The 18923-nt window shown below is 42.6% G+C and overlaps 1 protein-coding gene across 1 annotated transcript; it reads left to right on the top strand.

Annotated features, from left to right (window-relative positions):
- The first annotated feature begins 13146 nt into the window (after positions 1-13146).
- Positions 13147-13721, top strand: LOC145713533 (histone H2A-Bbd type 1-like). The gene has a single exon (XM_081792389.1). The coding sequence runs from the start codon at positions 13248-13250 to the stop codon at positions 13599-13601; it is 354 nt and encodes a 117-aa protein (XP_081648515.1). The 5' UTR covers positions 13147-13247; the 3' UTR covers positions 13602-13721.
- The last annotated feature ends 5202 nt before the right edge of the window (positions 13722-18923 follow it).

Below are 18923 nucleotides of genomic sequence, written 5' to 3'. Positions count from 1 at the left end.
AATTTTTCAATTTTGATGTAGTCCCATTTGTCTGTTTTCACTTTTGTTACCTTCGCTTTTTTTTAACATTTAGTTATTTATTTTTGAGAGAGAGAGGCAGAGAGAGACGGAGACAGAATCCGAAGCAGGCTCAGAGTTGTCAGTGCAGAGCCTGATGTGGGGCTCGAACCCACAAACCATGAGATCATGACCTGAGCCAAACTTGGACTGAGATCATGACCTCAGCCGAAGTTGGATGCTTAACTGACTGAGCCACCCAGGCATCCTGCCTTTGCTTTTGGTACCCTATCCACGAAATCATTGCCAAATTAAGTGTTGTGCAGCTTTTCTGCTGTTTTCTTCTAGGTTTCTTCTAGTTCTTATGTTTAGGTATTTATACATTTTCAGTAATTTTTGTATTTGTATAGCGTTTGGGTCCAACTTTATCCTTTTGCACATGGATATCCAGTTTTCCCAACACCAGTTTGCTGAAGGAATCGTCCTTTCATTATGTAGTTTTTGAACCCTTGTTGAAATAATATGGCTGTATATGCAGGCATTTATTTTTGAGCTCTCTAGTCTGTTCTATTAGTCTATATATCTGTTTTTACGCTAATATCATACTGTTTTGATTATGGTAGCTTTGTAATAAGCTTTGATGTCAGTAAGTTTGAAGTGTCTAGGTTTGTTTTTATTTCTCAAAATTATTTTTGTTATTTAGGGAGCTTGGAGGTTATGTATTAATTTTAGAATGATGTTTTCTATTTCTACAAAATATATCATTGGATTTTGATAGAGATTGCATTGAATTGTTGGATTGGTTTGGGTAGTATGAGCATTGTAATGGTATGTCTTAATCCATGAGCATGGGATGTCTTTCCATTTCTTTGTATCTTCATTTCCTTTTAGCAATACAGTTTTCAGTATACAAGTGTTTCAACTTATTAGTTAGGTTTATTCCTAACTATTTTATTCTTTTGGATGCTATAGTAAATATGATTGTTTTCTAAATTTCTACTTTGGATTGGTCATTGTTAACATATAGAAATGGAACTGAATTTTTGTGTTGATTTTGTATCCTGAAACTGTTAAAATTGTTTATTACTTGTAATAGCCTTTTGTGGATTCTTTAGAGTTTTCTACATATAAGATGTCATCTGCAAACAGAAATAATTGTATTTCTCCTTTTCCAGTTTGGATGCCTTTTATTTCTTTTTCTTTTCTAATTGCTTTGGCTAAGTTTTCCAGAACTATGTTGGATAGTGAGAGTGGGCATACTTGACTTCTTGATCTTTGATGGAAAGCTCTCCGTCTTTCTCATAGAGTATACGTTAGTTGTAGGTTTTTCATATACTGCTTTCGTTATGTTGATGTAGTTTTCTTCTATTCCTTGCTTTTTTATCATAAAAGTGTGTACAATTTTGTCAGTTGCTTTCTCTGCATCAATTGAGATGATCGTGTGTTTGTCCCCTTCACTTTATTAACATGGTACATTACATGGACTGATTTTCATATGTTGAAGTATATTTGCATTTCAGGTATATATCCCCTTGGTCATGGTGTATAATATTTTTAATCTGCCATTTAATTTGGTTTGCTAATATTTTGTTGAGAATTTTTACATTACTATTAATATTATTATTCTGTAAGTTCTTTTTTCTTGTTAAATCTTCATCTAGTTTTGGTATTAGAGAAATGCTGACTTCATAGAAGTGCATTTGGAAGTGTTCCCTTCTCTTCAGTTCTTTGGAATAATTTGAGGAGGATTGGTATTAATTCTTCTATAATTGTTTGATAAAATTATTCAATGAATTTGGGGTGCCTGGTGGCTCAGTCAGTTAAGTGTCAGACTTCAGCTTAGGTCATGATCTCATGGTTCTTGGGTTCAAGCCCTGCATCCGGCTCTCTGCTGTCAGCATGGAGCCTGCCTCAGATCTTCTGTCTGTCTCTTTCTGCCCCTTCCCTGCTTGCATTGTCTCTCTCTCAAAAATAAATAACCATTTAAAAAATTACTCAATGAAGTCAACAACTGGTCCTGGGCAGTTTTTGGAGTGGGAGATATTTGATTACTGATTGAATCTCCTAACATGTTATAGGTCTGTTCAGAGTTTTTATTTCTTTATGATTCAGTCTTGGTTGGTTATACATTTCTAAGAATTTATTCATTTATTTTAGGTTATCCCATTTGTTGGCATATAATTGCTCATAGTAATCTCTTATAATCCTTTTTATTTCTGTCCCATTATTTTTTAATATTACCTCTTTCATTTCTAATTTTATTATTTCAGTCATTTCTTTTGTTAGTTTAGCTAGAAGTTTATTGATTTTGTTGCTCTTTTCAAAAATGCAAATCAGGAGACTATAGATGCTGGAGAGGATGTGGAGAAACGGGAACCCTCTTGCACTGCTGGTGGGAATGCAAATTGGTGCAGCCGCTCTGGAAAGCAGTGTGGAGGTTCCTCAGAAAATTAAAAATAGACCTACCCTATGACCCAGCAATAGGACTGCTAGGAATTTATCCAAGGGATACAGGAGTACTGATGCATAGGGGCACTTGTACCCCAATGTTTACAGCAGCACTCTCAACAATAGCCAAATTATGGAAAGAGCCTAAATGTCCATCAACTGATGAATGGATAAAGAAATTGTGGTTTATATACACAATGGAATACTACGTGGCAATGAGAAAAAATGAAATATGGCCTTTCGTAGCAACGTGGATGGAACTGGAGAGTGTGATGCTAAGTGAAATAAGCCATACAGAGAAAGACAGATACCATATGGTTTCACTCTTATGTGGATCCTGAGAAACGTAACAGAAACCCATGGGGGAGGGGAAGGAAAAAAAAAAAAAAAGAGGTTAGAGTGGGAGAGAGCCAAAGCATAAGAGACTGTTAAAAACTGAGAACAAACTGAGGGTTGATGGGGGGTGGGAGGGAGGGCAGGGTGGGTGATGGGTATTGAGGAGGGCACCTTTTGGGATGAGCACTGGGTGTTGTATGGAAACCAATTTGACAGTAAATTTCATATATTAAAAAAAAAAATAAATAAATAAATAAAATTATATTTTCATAAAAAAAACAAAAACAAAAAACAAAAATGCAATTCGTGGTTTCATTGATGTTTTTCTATTTTTATTTCATTTATACCTGCTACAACCTATTATTTCCTTCCTTCTGCTAATTTTGGGTTTAGTTTGTTTTTCTTTTTCTAGTTCCTGGAGGTATAAAATTAAGTTATTGATTTGAGATCTTTTTTTTTCTTATGTAAGCATCTACCTCTATGAACTTTTCTCTCAGTCATGCTTTCACTGCACCCCATAAGTTTTGGTATGTTGTGTTTTCTTTTTTTTTTTTTTTTTTTAATTTTTTTTTTTTCAACATTTTTTATTTTATTTTTGGGACAGAGAGAGACAGAGCATGAACGGGGGAGGGTCAGAGAGAGAGGGAGACACAGAATCGGAAACAGGCTCCAGGCTCCGAGCCATCAGCCCAGAGCCTGACGCGGGGCTCGAACTCACGGACCGCGAGATCGTGACCTGGCTGAAGTCGGACGCTTAACCGACTACGCCACCCAGGCGCCCCTAGTATGTTGTGTTTTCATTTTCATTTGTCTCTGAATATTTTCTTTTAAAATTTTTTAAAAATTTTATTTTTTATTTGTTGTCTGTGAATATTTTATGAATTCCCTTTTTATTTCTTCTTTAATGCATTGGTTGTTTAAGAGTACATTGTTTAAATTCCAGATATTTGTGTATTTTCCTGTTTTCTTTCTGCTTTTGACATCTAGTTTCATTGCATTGTAGTCAGAGAAAATACTTCATACCATTCCAGTTTTCTTAAATGTTAAGAGAATGTCAAGACTTGTTTAGTGGCCTAATATATGGTCTATCTTAGAGAATGTTTCATGTGCACTTGAGAAGAATATACATTCTTCTGTTATTGGATGGATACTTCTGTGTATGTCTGTCAGATGCATTGATCTTTAGTGTTTTTCAAGTTCTCTGCTTACTTATTGATCTTCTGTCTAGTTGTTCTATCCATAACAGAAAGCAAGATATTGAAATCGTGCAATATAATTGTGTTGTTGTCTTTTTCTCCTTTCACTTATGTCAATCCCCTTCATTTTTAAAGGGTAGTTTTGTAAGATTTAGTGTTTTGGGTTAAAAGTTGTTTTTCTTTAAGCTCTTGAAATATAGCATCCCACTGCCTTCTTACCTCTATGATTTGTCATGAGAAATTGGCTTTTGCTAATCTGATTGAGGATTCCTTATAAGTGATTAGTCTTGTTGCTTTCAAGATTGTCTCTTTTTCTTTGACTTTTGACAGTTTCATTATGATGTGCCTCAATATCAATCTCCTTTGCTTTTATTGTTTGAATTTGTTGACCTTTGGAAGTGTAGATTCATATCTTTTATCAAATTTGGAAAGCTATTGGTTGTTATTTTCTCACACATACTTTGTACCCCTTTCTCTTGCTCCTATTCTTCTGGAACTCCATACATGTGATGATATATAAGTTGATGCTCCACAGGTCTCTTAGGCTTTGTTCATTGGTCTTCAGTCTTTTTTCTTTTTTCTTCTCTCTTCTCAGACTTGTTAATTTCAATTGGTTTATCTCTAATTTCACTGATTTTTTTTCTTCTGCTTAATAAAACCCACTGTTGAACTATTCTGGTGAATTTGTCATTTTAGTTATTGTTCTTTTCAGCTTTAGAATTGATATTTGGTTCCTTTTACTAATTTCTATTTAATTATCACTGTTATTTGTTTGGTGAAACATTATTCTTCTGGTTTTCTTTAGGTCTTTGTCCATGGTTTCTTTAGCAATTTGAGCATATTGAAGAGATTTGATGGGTGGTGAGAGAATACAGCATACAGGAATACACTTCATGGAATACATGGGTGAAGTGAGCATCCAGACTAGAGGAGGACACACCAGATGGTGCATGGATGGAAGGCCCAGTGAGTGTATAGGAGTATCCAGCAGGAAGTGCATTGGTAGAGGAAATACACGGCCTAGAGTAGACTCAGCAAGAGGCATATGTGGAGCATTCGGCCAGAATAGAGGAGAATATGGTAGGGTGATTAGGGGTACAGTGTGTAGGTAGTCAATGGCTAGGAACTGGCAGGAGGTTGTTGAGTGGAGGATGCAGCCAGCATAATGGCAGACATAATAGAAGATGAATTGCTACAGAGTACGGCCAGCCTAAGGTAGAACCTGTATGATATTCTGGTTTAGAGGGAGAAATGAGCTTAGGATAGGATTTACCAGGATGTGCATGTATGAAGGAAGCATCTATCATAGTTTGGGAATTGGCAGGAGGTGAATGACTTGGTTCCTGAGAGGGATATTACTGGGAAAAAGCTCTAGTCTCTTGTTTCCCCTTTAGCTTGAAGGCTGGACAATTCCTAGTCTAGTAGTTATTTTTAAATATATAAATTTTTGTATATCTTTGTCAGTAGAGGGTTTCCAAAAGGAATTAGGGCCATAAATATTAGATCCCTTTCTTTATAGTTGCCTAAGTTGATGAACCAAGAGCTTATGTTGTATTGATTCAGATTTTTCAAGCATGGCATCCTTATGATGTTGAGTTAGAGCATGAATCCAGAGAGGGGATCTGTATGACAGTTTATGTTCTGCTTTTGTATGATTTTTCTATTAGGGGCTTTAGTCCATTAGTAAAACTGGTGACTAAAGCTAGAACTATATGGTCATTTGGAGAGAGACCTGAGAAATCTTTCCAAATATTGTTAACCTGTGTTTAAAGTTGGAGACGGATTTGTCTCATTGTTGTCTAATTCTTATATTTGTGACCAGTCAAATTTGGAAATGAAAGCCAAGGGGATATAAACAAGAAGATTGTCACCAATGTACTTGGCTTTATGAAAAGAAATTATGCCATCAGAATGATCTTGCTTGTTGTGTCTCACCTAGACCCTTAAAACTAAAGGGTGACATCCTGGATCCACAAGGAGATTGACCAGTTGGTAAAGGTCAGGAGGCCTTGGTGAACAGGTTCTAAGGAATAGCCTGAACTGAGTGGAAAATTCCTCTTGGTTTGTTCAGTGATCCAGAACATATTCAATGATGGCATGAATATCAGAGCGAGACCAGGGTTTGAAAATCACTGTCTCAGTTGTTTCATCTTGGGTTCCTTGAACTCATTGAGAGTCCACAATGGGAGGAGGGAAGCCTGAAACTCAAGTGACTCTATGTATCTGTGGGGAAGACTGGGAAGGGAAAGGTTTTGTTGGGGTACAGAGTTGAAGGATGACAGAATGAAGGATTCAAGGGGGCTAAAGGTTAGGTCAAAAGTGGTTTAAAAAGGGGAAAGTAGAAAGGGGGTATGATGGAAAGAGAGAGGTGGTAGAGGACTTTGGGTAAGGAAGATGGTCTTTAAAGGAAATAATGGTTCCTGAAAAGATATTGTTGGAGATGGGCTTTTCTGCCTCTTCATACTAGACAAAATAAACAGAACATTGTTTCGATGAGGACTTAGGTAGGGATCCCCTAGTAAGTGAACCAGTTTGGAGATCATCCAATATCCCCAAAGAGAATGTTCAAGTTTTGTGTTGTCTTTATCAAAAATTTTGCTCTTTTTGGAAAATTTAGGTGGACGTAAAACTGAAATGATGGAGCATGTATCCTCTGTCAGAGCGGTCTAGAGAATATCAGTAAATTTGAAGGTTTTCCAAGATAATGAAATGAACACCTCTCAGTGCTAAAGGACTTGGTCTTAAATCCAAGAAGTGATTTCCCATTAAAGAGTCAGGGTCATTAACCCCACTCACAGGAAAGACAGAGAAACAGGACAGTAAGAAAGTAAGGGGGAAATAAAGTTAAATCTTTTCTATGCTAAAACAGACAAATGTCAGAGCAAAGGATACGGAGTTGTGACTTACCATGGATCTCAATTTCCCCAGCCATGAAAGGACTTGAGGGGCCCTGGAGACTAGCATATTAACTGGGTGAAGATGATGGGCTTTAATGAGACAGTCACCACTCCATCTGAGTCATGTCACCATAGTATCAAGATTTAAAAAAAGCAAGCCCAGTTATTAGCAAAGAAAGGTTTTATTAGGAACTATTGCAATAAAGAGATGCTCAAAACTTAAGGCAGAAACATCTCAGAGTGAGGGCAAATAAGAAAGCTATTGTATGCAAAGATTGTCGGATAGGTGGCTGTCACAGGATGGGCATGCTGAAAACTACTTGAGTATTTCTTGAACATTGTAAAAACAGAAAAATCTAGGCAGGAAGTGTTTGTTTTTATGCATATGAGACAGACATCTGGTCTTTGAGATGGAGGAAACAAATTACAGTTTGAGAATATCACCTAAAGTTGAGGGCTTAGCTGTCCTAGTAAACCAGGCTGAACTTTTGTCAAGTACGACGTTTGATCAGCCTTGTCCAGAAGGACCTTAAGGGAGGTGCTTACTTGCAAGGTGAAGCCGATTTGGGGGATAAGTTGACAGGAAGTGCATGTTTTGGGAGCTTCCAACTTAGGGGAAGATTAGAAGGATATGCGTGAATGAAGTTTATGGGAATTCTAGGACAATTCAGCAAGAAGTAAATGGTGCAGGGAGTGTCCAGCTTAGGAGATAACTCTGCCATAGGTGCTTGAATAGCAGGTGTAGGCACCTAGGGAAAGAAATGGCAGGAATTGCCTGGGTGGAGGTGCATCCCAGCCTATGGAAGACATGGCAGAGGGTATGTGGATGCAGAATATACCCAGCTTATAGGAGGGAATCTGATGAGCTGCATGGAAATAGGATTCAGACAGCCTGTAGAAGGCTTGACAAGATATGATGGGTTGGTAGAAGTATATGGCCTAGAGGGTCACTCTAGGAGTTGCACATGTGGAAGATACAGCTAGCCTTATGTAGCCTCTAACAGGAAGCGCATGAGTGGAGGAAGCACCCAGCTTAGGACAGCAGAAATTAGGAGAAGCATGGGTGGGGAAATCATTCTGCCTAAATTAGGATTCAGCAAGAGGTGCATAACTAGAGGGTACAGCCAGTCTGAGCACAGTGTGACAGGAAGTTCATGTGTGGAAGAGTTTGCAGCCTCTGTGAAGACTCTAAAATAGTGCATGGATAGAGATTGCAGCCAGACTAATGAAGGTTAGAGTAGGAGGTACATGAGTAGATAGAGCATCAAGTCTAGGAGAGGATATTTCTAGTCTAGGAAGTATATTGTTGGAATGCACAGCCAGCCTAGGTGAGGATTGGGCAGGATATGCCTAGAAGGAGGGAACATCCAGTGTGAGAGAGTTCATGGCAGGTGATGCATGAATGGAAGGTATAGCAATCATAGGAAAGCATATGGTGGGGGTGTAGTGGTGTGGGGTGCAGCCCATCTAGGGTACACCTAGAAGGAAGTGCATGGGTATAGAGATCATCCAGCCTTGAGAAGGACTTGGCAGGAGGTGGAGTATGCAGCCAGATTAGGGTAGGATCCAGCAGGAAGTACTTGAGAGGAGAGCACAAACAACCCATTCATAGGTTATTGAAGAAAGTGCATGATTAGTATAGCCAGCCTAGGATATATCTGGAAAGGAGGACTTAGGTGGAGAGGGCACTCAGGATTGTAGAAGACACGGTGATAGAGACATTCAAAGAGGGAGTATTCTGCTCAGAGAAGACCCAGCTGGAGGTTCCTGGGGTAGAATGTATCCAGACTAGGGGAGGATACTATGGTCTGAATGTTTGTGTCCTCCAAAATTTGTATCTTGAAATCCTAATGCCCAATGTGATGATATTAGTAGTTGGGACCTTTCAGAGGTATTTAAGTCATGAGAGTGGAGCCCTCATGAATGGAATTAGTGCCCTATAAATGGGACTCCAGAGGGACCTCTTGCCCTTCTGCCTTGTGAGCACACAGTGAGAAGTCTGTGACCCAGAAAAGGGCCCTGATATGACCATGCCTGTGCCATGATATTGGACTTCCAGCCTCCATGACCGTGAGCAGTGAGTTTCTGTTATTTATAAACTACCTTGTTATATTTTAATATAGCATCCTGAATAGATGAGGACAGAGGACTTGGTGTGAAATGTATGGGTGGAGGATTTAACCACTTATGGTGGGATGTGGGCAGGGATATGACAGGAGGTGCATAGACATATGTTGCAGCCAGCTTAATGTATTTTCTGACAGGAAGTAAATGGATGAGGGAAGAATTCAGTCTAAAGGAGGATTCAGCTGAAATGCATAAATTGGTACAATCAGCCCAAGAGAGTTCCAACAAGAAGTACATAGGTGAAGGGTGCATCCATCCTAGGTGAGGCCTCACAGTAGGTATAGGTATAGAGAGTGCAGGAAGCCTATAGGATATGGTGGGAGCTGCATGTATCCAGGTTGGAAGAGTATTCTGCAGGAGGTTCAGGTCAGGGTGTATAAACTAGAAAGAGGGACATAGTAGGTGGTGCATTGGTGCAGAATGCAGCCAGCCTTGTGGAGGACTTGGCAAGATGTTCTTGGCTACAGGGTTAAGTTAGCCTAGTCCAGGGGTGCAGCCAGAATAGGTTGGACATGGCCACTGGTGACTGAATTCTGGATGAAGGTGATGTATGAGGGATCTGGAAGGAGGTGATGTGTGAAGGCAGACTAGGGGATGACTAGGTATAAAGTGCATGGAGGAAAGGAAGTAGGAGTTGCACGAGTGTTTGATTCTCAGTCTAGAGAAGAATCTACCAGGAACATCAAGAGTGAAGGAAGTATCCCAATCCCACCTAAGGCAGAATTCATCAGGAAGTGCATGAATGGAGGGGGATGCCTGCCTTGAGGAGTCACCCTACTGGTGAATTGGTACTGGTACTTGGGTGAATATGAATGACTGTATGAAGGCAACCTATTAATAAAAGTGATAATGTAATATTTAATAAACACAATATTTAAATAAACCCTTAACACATGTAGAAATGTAGGGTATTTGTTTAAGGAGAATAATTGAAAACAGGTAAATTAGAAATAAAATATACAATGTTATTTTGGTGAGATAAGAAATCTCTGCTATTTGGGACACCTGGTGGCTCAGTTAGGCATCTGACTTGGGCTCAGGTCTCACTGGTGTGTGAGTTTGAGCCCTCCACGGGGCTTTTTGCTGTCAGCGAGGAGCCTGCCTTGGATCCTGTCTCCCTCTCTCTGCCCCTCCCCTACTCATTCTCCCTCTCTCTCTGTCTCTCTCTCTCAAAAATAAATAAAACATTAAAAAATTATTAAAAGAAATCTCTGCTATTTGAACAAATTAACATATAGGGTGAAGAGTGAACTTTCATGACATTTTAAGAGCAGAGAAGCCCTTCAAGGAAACTAATTTTTACAGAGAGAAAACCAAATTCTAGCCTTGTATTACTCTAATACTTGATTCTAAATGAACCACAAGCTTAGTTTTACAATCTTATGAATAAGCTCATCAAAATGGAGACAGATTTGGCAAAATTTTAACAGATTTATGCTTCTCTTTATTTATCTTGTCTTGACCTTTCTTCAAGCTGCAAAACCTTACTACTGTGGTAATGAAAGATGAGTGGAATAATGGTTCAATTTTGTTAAAAATAAATTCGTATTTTTATAATGTTAATAACTAGAAGTAATGCTTTCTTTAATCAGTAAGCCTATATAAGTTGAGGAAAAACATGCCCAAGTAGAAAAAAAATGTGTTTATATTGTACTTGACACTGATGAATCAGAGAAGATATAGTTATTTTTATTAAACACTAAAGATTAAAGTAATCCTTTTCACTGAATATTGAAATTATATGAATTGAAATTCTTTAGAAACTTTTTGTTTTACTTCCAATATAGTTAATACACAGTGTTATATTAGTTTTAGGTTTACAGTATTGTGATTCAACAATTCTGTGCACCATCCGGTGCTCATCAAGTGCACCCTTTAATCCCCATCACCTATTTTGCCCATCCACCCACCCACCTCCTCTCTGGTAACCATTAGTTCTCTATAGTTAAGAGTCTGTTTCTTGGCTTCTCTCTCTCTCTTTTCCCCTTGCTCATTTGATTTGTTTCTTAAATTCCACATATGAATGAAATCATATGGTATTTGTCTTTCTCTGACTTATTTCACTTTGAATTCAGATTCTTGAAATACATTCGTGTTTGTTTCTTCAAGAATTTTTTTTAAATCAAGTACCTTTAAAGGGTCAGAAATTTAATTTCATTATTTTCAGGGTATTTTAGAAATACTCAATTTATATAAGCAATTATTCATCTAGATATATCAATCAGAACAGAGCCTCTTTAATTTCCAAGATGTGGAGGTAGGAACTTTATATACTCACACAATCAGAGATGAAGTCATTTCTGAATTATAGACACATACATGTACAGGCACAGTGAAATAAAGGTTATAGCCTCAATTCTACAATTTTAATCATGGGTCAAGTATAAACACAGAAACAGTAAACCTCCCTGGTACAGATATCAAGTACTTGTTCTGCTCCCAGAGGGCATGAAATTCTGCATTTATTTGCACTAAAAATAGACAAACAAAAAGACTGACAAACCGGATTCTCTGTTGTCTCTCACCCAGTGGGGACCAGATCTCTACAAGCCATCAATCTATTTAGGAAGATCTCCAGATGGTGGGACCATAAATATGAATTGTCACCACATGACCAAACAATTGCACTTTTAGGTATATACACAAGAAAATCGAAGCCATATGTTAACACAAAATCTTGTACACAAATTCTTATAGCAGCATTATTTATAAGAGTCACAATGTTGGAAACAGCCTAAATGTCTATCAGCTGATAAACGGATAAACAAAATGTGATCTATGCATACAATGGATGATTTTCCAGCCATAAAAAAAAATGAAGTAGTGATAGACATTATAATGTGGACAAACCTTGAAAACATGCTAAGCAAAAGAAGCCAGATACAAAATGTCTCACATGAGCCCGTTTATATAAATGTTTAGACTAGGGAAACCAATATAGACAGAAAGTAGATTGTTTGCCAGGGGCTGGTAAAGAGTGAGGAATAAGGAGTTACTGCTTTAATGGGTAAAGGGTTTCTTTTGGGGGTTATGAAACTGTTCTGGAATCAGAAGTGATAGCATCACAGCATTGTGAATGTATTAAAAGTACACTGAATTGGGGAGCACCTGGGTGGCTCAGTCAGTTAAGCATCCGAATCTTGATCTCAGCTCAGACCGTGATCTCAGGGTTGTCAGTTCAAACCCTGTGTTGGGCCCCACGCTGGGTGTAGAGCCTACTTAAAAACAAAACAAAACACTGAATTGTACACTTAAAAATGGATGGCCAGAATGGTGAATTTTATGTTATGTGGGCTTTACCTTACCAATAAAATGAAAAGAAAACAAAAACTCAAATTCCCAACCATGGCTGTCAATAGCCGAGAATAACTTACTGGCTAAAAATGAACCCAAAACAAAACAGAAACACTAAACAGGAAGAGAGAAAAACAAATTATAAAAAGATTTAACAATGTAATAATTGGTATACTGGAGTCACACTGAAGAGCCAAGAAAAGACATGCCCGGGCTTTCAGTGTTCATGTGGTCCACATCTCCGTCATTGAAGATTACCTGGCTCTGCTAGGTGGAACAATTGGACATATGGGTGTTTCAGAGCTAAAGATAATTATGGAAGAAGTATAAAATCATGGCACTTAGACAGACATGAACACATGTTGAAAAAATTTGTTTATCATATGAGCAAATTGGCAGATTTCATAACTAGTTCACAAGAGAATCCAAAGAAGAGAAGCAGGAATATTGATCAGAAATAGTGAGAGGAATGTATAAATGGAGGCAAAATTGGTTTGATTACTGTGTGAGAGGGGGATGAACTGAGCCTGCCTTGGAGGTCGTGCATGTCTGTCACTGACCTACAACTTAAAAAGGGACAAAAGAGAGTTTGAAGACAACGTAAGGCTGGAATACCTGGAGTGGTGTCCTATAGCCAAGGAAAAAAATTCACTGAAACAAATCTTTTGCTAGAATACTGCAGTCAAGTAGAATGTTCAAGTTCCCTCATAAAGAGGGTCCAGTGCAGTCAACAGGGAGACCAGGTTTCTGTCATGGATGTTTCCAGGCCAGTCCTGAGCAGGGCACAGTGACATCAGCGACACCAGTGACATCATAATGTCGGAGGTGTCATATAAGCAGCTCCCTGACCAGTGAGGGGCACACTTGGTAGGAGTCGGCGCCGGCATCCTGCCACCCTCGGGCCAGCGGGACGGTCAGGCCGGGCCGATCGGGTTCCAACCCAGCACGAGGCATGTCTGGGAGGCACCGCCGCCGGCACCGTCGCAGACGGAGGAGGCACGCGGTGTCCCGCTCCAGGAGAGCCGAGCTGCAATTCCCGGTCAGCCGCGTGGAGCGTCTCCTGCGAGAGGGTCGCTACGCCCCGCGCCTGAGCGCGTCCACCCCGGTCTTCCTGACCGCCGTTCTCGAGTACCTGACGGCCAACATCCTGGAGCTGGCGGGCAAGGAGGCTCTGGACAGCCACAAGATGCGCATCACCCCGGAGCACGTGCAGCGAGCCCTGGGCAGCAACCAGCACCTCAGGGGTCTCCTCGAGAACACCACCTCCCCTCGGGTGGATGGGCTGCCCCGAGTTCGGAAGTGGTGATGCCCGCGTCCCCGAGCCGGCCCCCTCGTCCGGACCCCGAAGCCGCCCACAGATGAGGGAGGCCTGGCCTTGTGTCTGCACGTGACATTAAAGGAGTTAACTCCAGGGCCGTGCCTCTGACCGGTGTCTGTTTCTGTCATTCGGAGGTAGCTGGAGGTGTCTGTCAGACATCCGGGAGGAGACCTCCCACGGGAGGTGGAGGGTGGACGGGCGGTCAGTGTGGGATGCTGGACTCGGGCATTTCGGGGAGCGGTTTCGCTGGGGACAGTGCGGGAAGCGGCCCTGAGGGAGTAGCGGGTCAGGGGGAAGAGACTTCCTCACTGGCGCTGAGCCAGGCCAGGCTTGTGAGGCCAGGAGGCTGGCGGGGTGGGGGTGGCTCTCCCAGGCATGTTGAATGCCCAGGAGGGTGGGGGCTGAAGACCAGGACTGAGGTGCCACAGGCCTTATTCCTGACCGGAGACCATGTGGAAGTCAGGAGGTGATGGCAGTGGGCGTGGGTGGGGAGGGTGGCATAGCAGCCGACACGCACTTAACGGGCCAGGGCTTCGCATGAAGATTGAGGAGCGACGGGGAAACCATGAAGAGGTACACGTAGAAGGAACTCTGCTCAGGTTGATTTGATGGCCTTATACCCCGCCTCATTCCGAAAAAGGGCTCGAGGTAGGGATTATTAGCTAGTGCTGCGGTACTCTGTGGAGTATATCCTTCTGCCCTCTCTCGCGGACGCTGGTCAACCGTATAGTACTATGAAAGGTAGCATCTGGCCTAAGACATGCGATCCTAGACGTTCTTTTTAAAAACCATTTGTTAATGTTTCTCTATTTTGAGAGAGAGCATACAGGGAAGGGGCTGAACGAGAGGGAGAGGGAGAATCCCAAGGGAACTCCCTACCACCGGCGCAGAGCCCGATGCGGGGCTCGATCCCAGGGACTGTGAGATCATGACCTGAGCCAAAACCAACAGTCAGACCCTTGACTGAGCCTCCCAGGTGTCCCAATCCTATGAAGTTCTTAATGGTTATTGTTAATAGATTTATTTAGAAATATACTCCATTATAAACTCCTGTAGTAATCTCATTCTCCATGAAACACCTAACCCGTCTACGATCATATACTTGATGGAGCAACATAGAGTTATCAGTGGCTGAATACGTGTTTGGAGAGGTACAAGTGTGTTCCGTGTAAGTTCTGTCCCAAGTGGTGGACTCGGGAGGACATACAGTTCTTACAAAGACTCTTGAGGCGTTTTGGGTTGAAAAGAGTTGTCACGTCAAGTGTTCTGGCAGTCTTTCCCCTTCCTGTGACTGTCAACATTTAATATTTTCTCCGGTTCATCATGTGCTCAAGCCCCCCCCACCCCCACCCCCACCCCCACAGCCCCCTGGACTGTCACAGAGGGCTGGTCAGAGGTTGCCTAGGCAGCGTCGACAAAGGGATCAGAGGAGCTGGGTTGGCCATCCCAGTTCACCACTTTGTGGCCATGTGATCTGGGACACTCCTCTGTTGCCTCTGAAAAGCACTTTCCCGTGTGAAATGGGGATGATAAGGGTTCCCCCATCTTTGGATTTTTGCAAAGATTAAGTCATTGTGTGCCTGTCAACTGGCACATAGCGCAGCGCCCGGCACGGGGTGCGCCCTGAGTGCGTGGCTGCACGTCTCTTCCTTTCTGTAGACCACATGCTTAGGCGTGCTTCCCCAGGTGCCCCTGGCCTGGATCTCACGCGATGGCGGGGGGCCTGGGCCACTGGCTGTGAGACCGCAGCCTGCTGAACCTTGGGAAGAGACAGAGTGCCACGCAGAGGAAGCAGCCAGAGGTACACCCAGGAACCAGACGGGCCTCAGCCTGGTTTCCTCTCTGCTCCCCTCTGCCTGGGGACTCACCCTCTCTCTGCTTCCTGCCACCATCTTTTAAAGTGTGGAGTTGGCTTAGCCTTTACCTACTTCATAGGAGTGTCCTGACAATAATAGTGTCAGGGTTGTGTTTAGAGCTGATTTGAGTATGTGCTCGTACAAATCCAAGAAACTTTTCTTGCTCCACAATGCCATTCAACCAAATAGTTCTAGAAACCTCACTGTCAAGATGTCTGCCTTTCCAAGTTGTGATTTATTGTAGAGAGCCAGGAAGCCCTCTTTGCCTTAGCCAAGCTCAACTGTTACCTCTGTGTTCATTTGAGTAGCAAGCAGGTCTCTCTCTCTCTCTCTCTCTCTCTCTCTCTCTCTCTCTGTCTCTCTCTCTGTCTCTGTCTCGCAGTTGCAGGTGGAGATTCGCCTTCACCTGGTTACAGGATAGCACCCACATTGCCACCTCATCCCTGAAGTTGAGTTTCTTTGTGACCAAGGCATGGTTTCTCATATTTCAGTGTCCTTCAGCCAACAGGGACTGCCTCCAGGGTGGGTCATGCCAGAGAATCAGTCATTATGCTAAGATCTTGATACGTTGATTAAATAGCTGTCTGATTTTTAGAAGCAGTTGATTTGGCTCATGCCTTTGGCTTGTTTTAGCACAAATAGTGCCCTGGGTATTTCACCAGAACCACAGCTGAGGAATTCTTTAAAGGCTGGAGATGTGAGAGTAGATGGATAATCCATGTCTGGTTAGGAGACCTGTGTGGTCAGGTGGTAACCTTACAGTCCATGCAGTAGTCCACACTAATGGTCTCTGTGACACCTGTAGGGAGCCAGACTTCCTGGGCTCCTTCAGACTATCCAGCATCCAAGGTGGAATTTGGAGGTGGAGCTTCAGTGACTTCGTGTTGGCAAGCCATCTTCAGTCACAGGGGCTTTGGACAATCGGGCAGAGCACTACTGCCATCCCTTTAAGAACTGTGCTTCAGCTGTGCTTGTGGATTTCACAGGAAACATGGGGGCCAGGGCCAGCACAGGATGGCTGTAAATGCAGCCCCTGCCAAATCCCCCTCCTACACGTGCACAGGAATCCTCCACTCAGGGGAGGCAGGTGGAGAGGGTGAATCGCTGCCTTTGGGAAAGAATGAACCACCAAGTTTAGGTTCTTTGTGCGTTTCAAAAAAGTAGGAGGTGTGGGATGTTGAGGAAGGATCAGCTCTTGCTTGGGCCCTGGATTGAGGACACCATTGATGACCAGTGCCCTGTTGGGAATGGGAAAGTAAAACTGGAGTGAGTAGGGACAGGGGCTGGGCTGGGAGGGGGGTGTAGCTGCCAAACTAGGTCTGGAATCAAAAAGTGTATCAGGGCAAGCTGGAGTCAGACACGGGTCAGTACAGTAGAAAACATAATGTGTGAGAAGAGATGAGCCCAAGAGTTGAGTCTGGGGGGAAACCTGGAGGGTTGTGTGGGCTCAGGCATAGCATGAGCACAAGGCATGCGTATTAGGCCAGTCTCCCACTGAGAAAAACTTTAGGGACAGAGGTGTTTTTTATTTTTAATGTTTATTTATTTATTTTGAGAGAGAGGATGTACTACCCGGGAAGGGACAGAGAGAGAAAGGGAGAGAGAGAATCCCAAGCAGGCTCTGCAGTGTCAGCACAGAGACTGACACGGAGCTCAAACTCATAAACTGTGAGATCATGACCTGAGCTGAAACCAAGAGTCAGACACTGAACTGACTGAGCCACTGAGGTATGCCGGGAACAGAGACGTTTGAAGGCCCAGGCTCCTTTGGTCCCTGAATCTGACAGATTCTATAGGATGTGGCCAGAGGGAGACCACTGACTTTTCAGAAAGGGCCTTTGGAGCCCCAAAATAGAATTCAAGAATAACATGACTATCTATGAATCATTTATACAGCATTTCAGTAAATCATTTCTAAAGCATAAATTATAAAAAGGCAGTTCACAGGCTTAATCTGGACAGCAGATGGGTTTGGTAGTCCTACACAGATGTTTTAAAAGAGAATCAGTTAGCTGCTAACATTTAATAATCAAGAACTTTTTACCTAAATAAAGCACTTGTCAGAGGGTGCATTGGGGGAGGTGCAGTAAGCCTAGCTGAGATTAAGCCGGAAGTGCACGGTCCTGGAAGCCTGTATCCAGGTTAGGTGAGGAGTCATCAGGATGTCCACAAGTGGAGGATGCAGCAACTCTAGGACAGGCCTCAGAAGGTGGTGCATGTGTGCAAGGTGCAGCCATCCTAGGGCCTGATAGATTAGAAGGTGCTTGGGAAGAGGGAGAAACCAGCCTAGAGGAGGATTGGGCAGGAGTTGCATGAATGGAGGAAACATCCAGCCTGTGGTAAGACCTAGAAGGTTGTGCATGGTTGAAAGGAGCATCTGGCCTAGAGGAGGATTCTTGGCTGTGCATGGATAGAGGGAAACCAGCCTGGTGAAGGAACCAGCCACAGGTACGGCATTGGTGGGTGTAGCCAACCTAGGAGATGACCTTACAAGAGGCCCTTGAGTGGGGGGGTGTATGTAACCTTGGGTGAGGCTTGACAGGAAGTGCAAGGGAGGAAAAGGTATTCAGACTAGGGAAGGACTCACAAGGACCTAAATGGTAGATGAACACCTGCCTTAGGAGAAGACACCGAAGGTGGTACATGGAAAGAGGTAGCACCTAGTCTATGGCAGGACTGGACAGGAGGTGCATGGGTGAAATTAAAAGCCATTTTAGGGGAGTATCATGTAAGATGTACATAAGTGGAGGATTCAGACAGCCTGGGAGAGTATTCAGCAAGAGCTGTAGAAGTGGAGGGTACAGACAGGAATAGGGGAGAATCTGACTGGGCGTGTGTGGCTGGTAGGAGCATTCAGCCTAGGGGAGTACTCGGCCGGAGGCTTATGAGTGGTAGGCTGTGATAACTTAATAACTGTTTTTGATATTCTGTAATTGATGATTTGGCATCATGAAGTCATTGAGCTATGCTAACAGCCCGATGTTTTCTACATCTCCATCATCCCAGTGTTACCCTGAGCATGAAGTCATCTTATAAACCCTCCAGCCACTCACTAGCTTCAATGTGTTTTGCTTCCTGCCTAGTAGGCGATGTCTTCACCTAGTTACTTCTCACTCATGGAGTAATAAAGGTCCCAATACCACTTGATCCGTCTCTCTGCATCTCCCTTCAAGTGAGCCGTGTGACTTGCCGGGCCTTCTGCCTTCTGGGGAACTGTGAGTAATAAGCTGTTCTTTGAAAGGCAATTGTTTCTTATGACTGTAATCTTACTTTATGTGATTAAACAAATCTTGGGTACATTTGGAAACCGTCGGTGCAGTGAGCAGGGTGTCTGATGACAGATGGGGATGACGTGCCTCCAGGTTTACTAAACGAATCCAACAGACAGCAAATACCGTGGGAAGGCACTGCTGGCTGGCTGTTGGCTGCTTGTCCCTTAGTGGCCATCACACTG

The sequence above is a fragment of the Panthera onca genome, chromosome X (genome assembly GCF_046562875.1).
Source record: "Panthera onca isolate mPanOnc1 chromosome X, mPanOnc1 haplotype 2, whole genome shotgun sequence".
Taxonomy (NCBI): Eukaryota; Metazoa; Chordata; class Mammalia; order Carnivora; family Felidae; genus Panthera; species Panthera onca.
The sequence above is the reverse complement of the archived record's forward strand: the minus strand, read 5'-3'. Positions and strand labels throughout refer to the sequence as shown.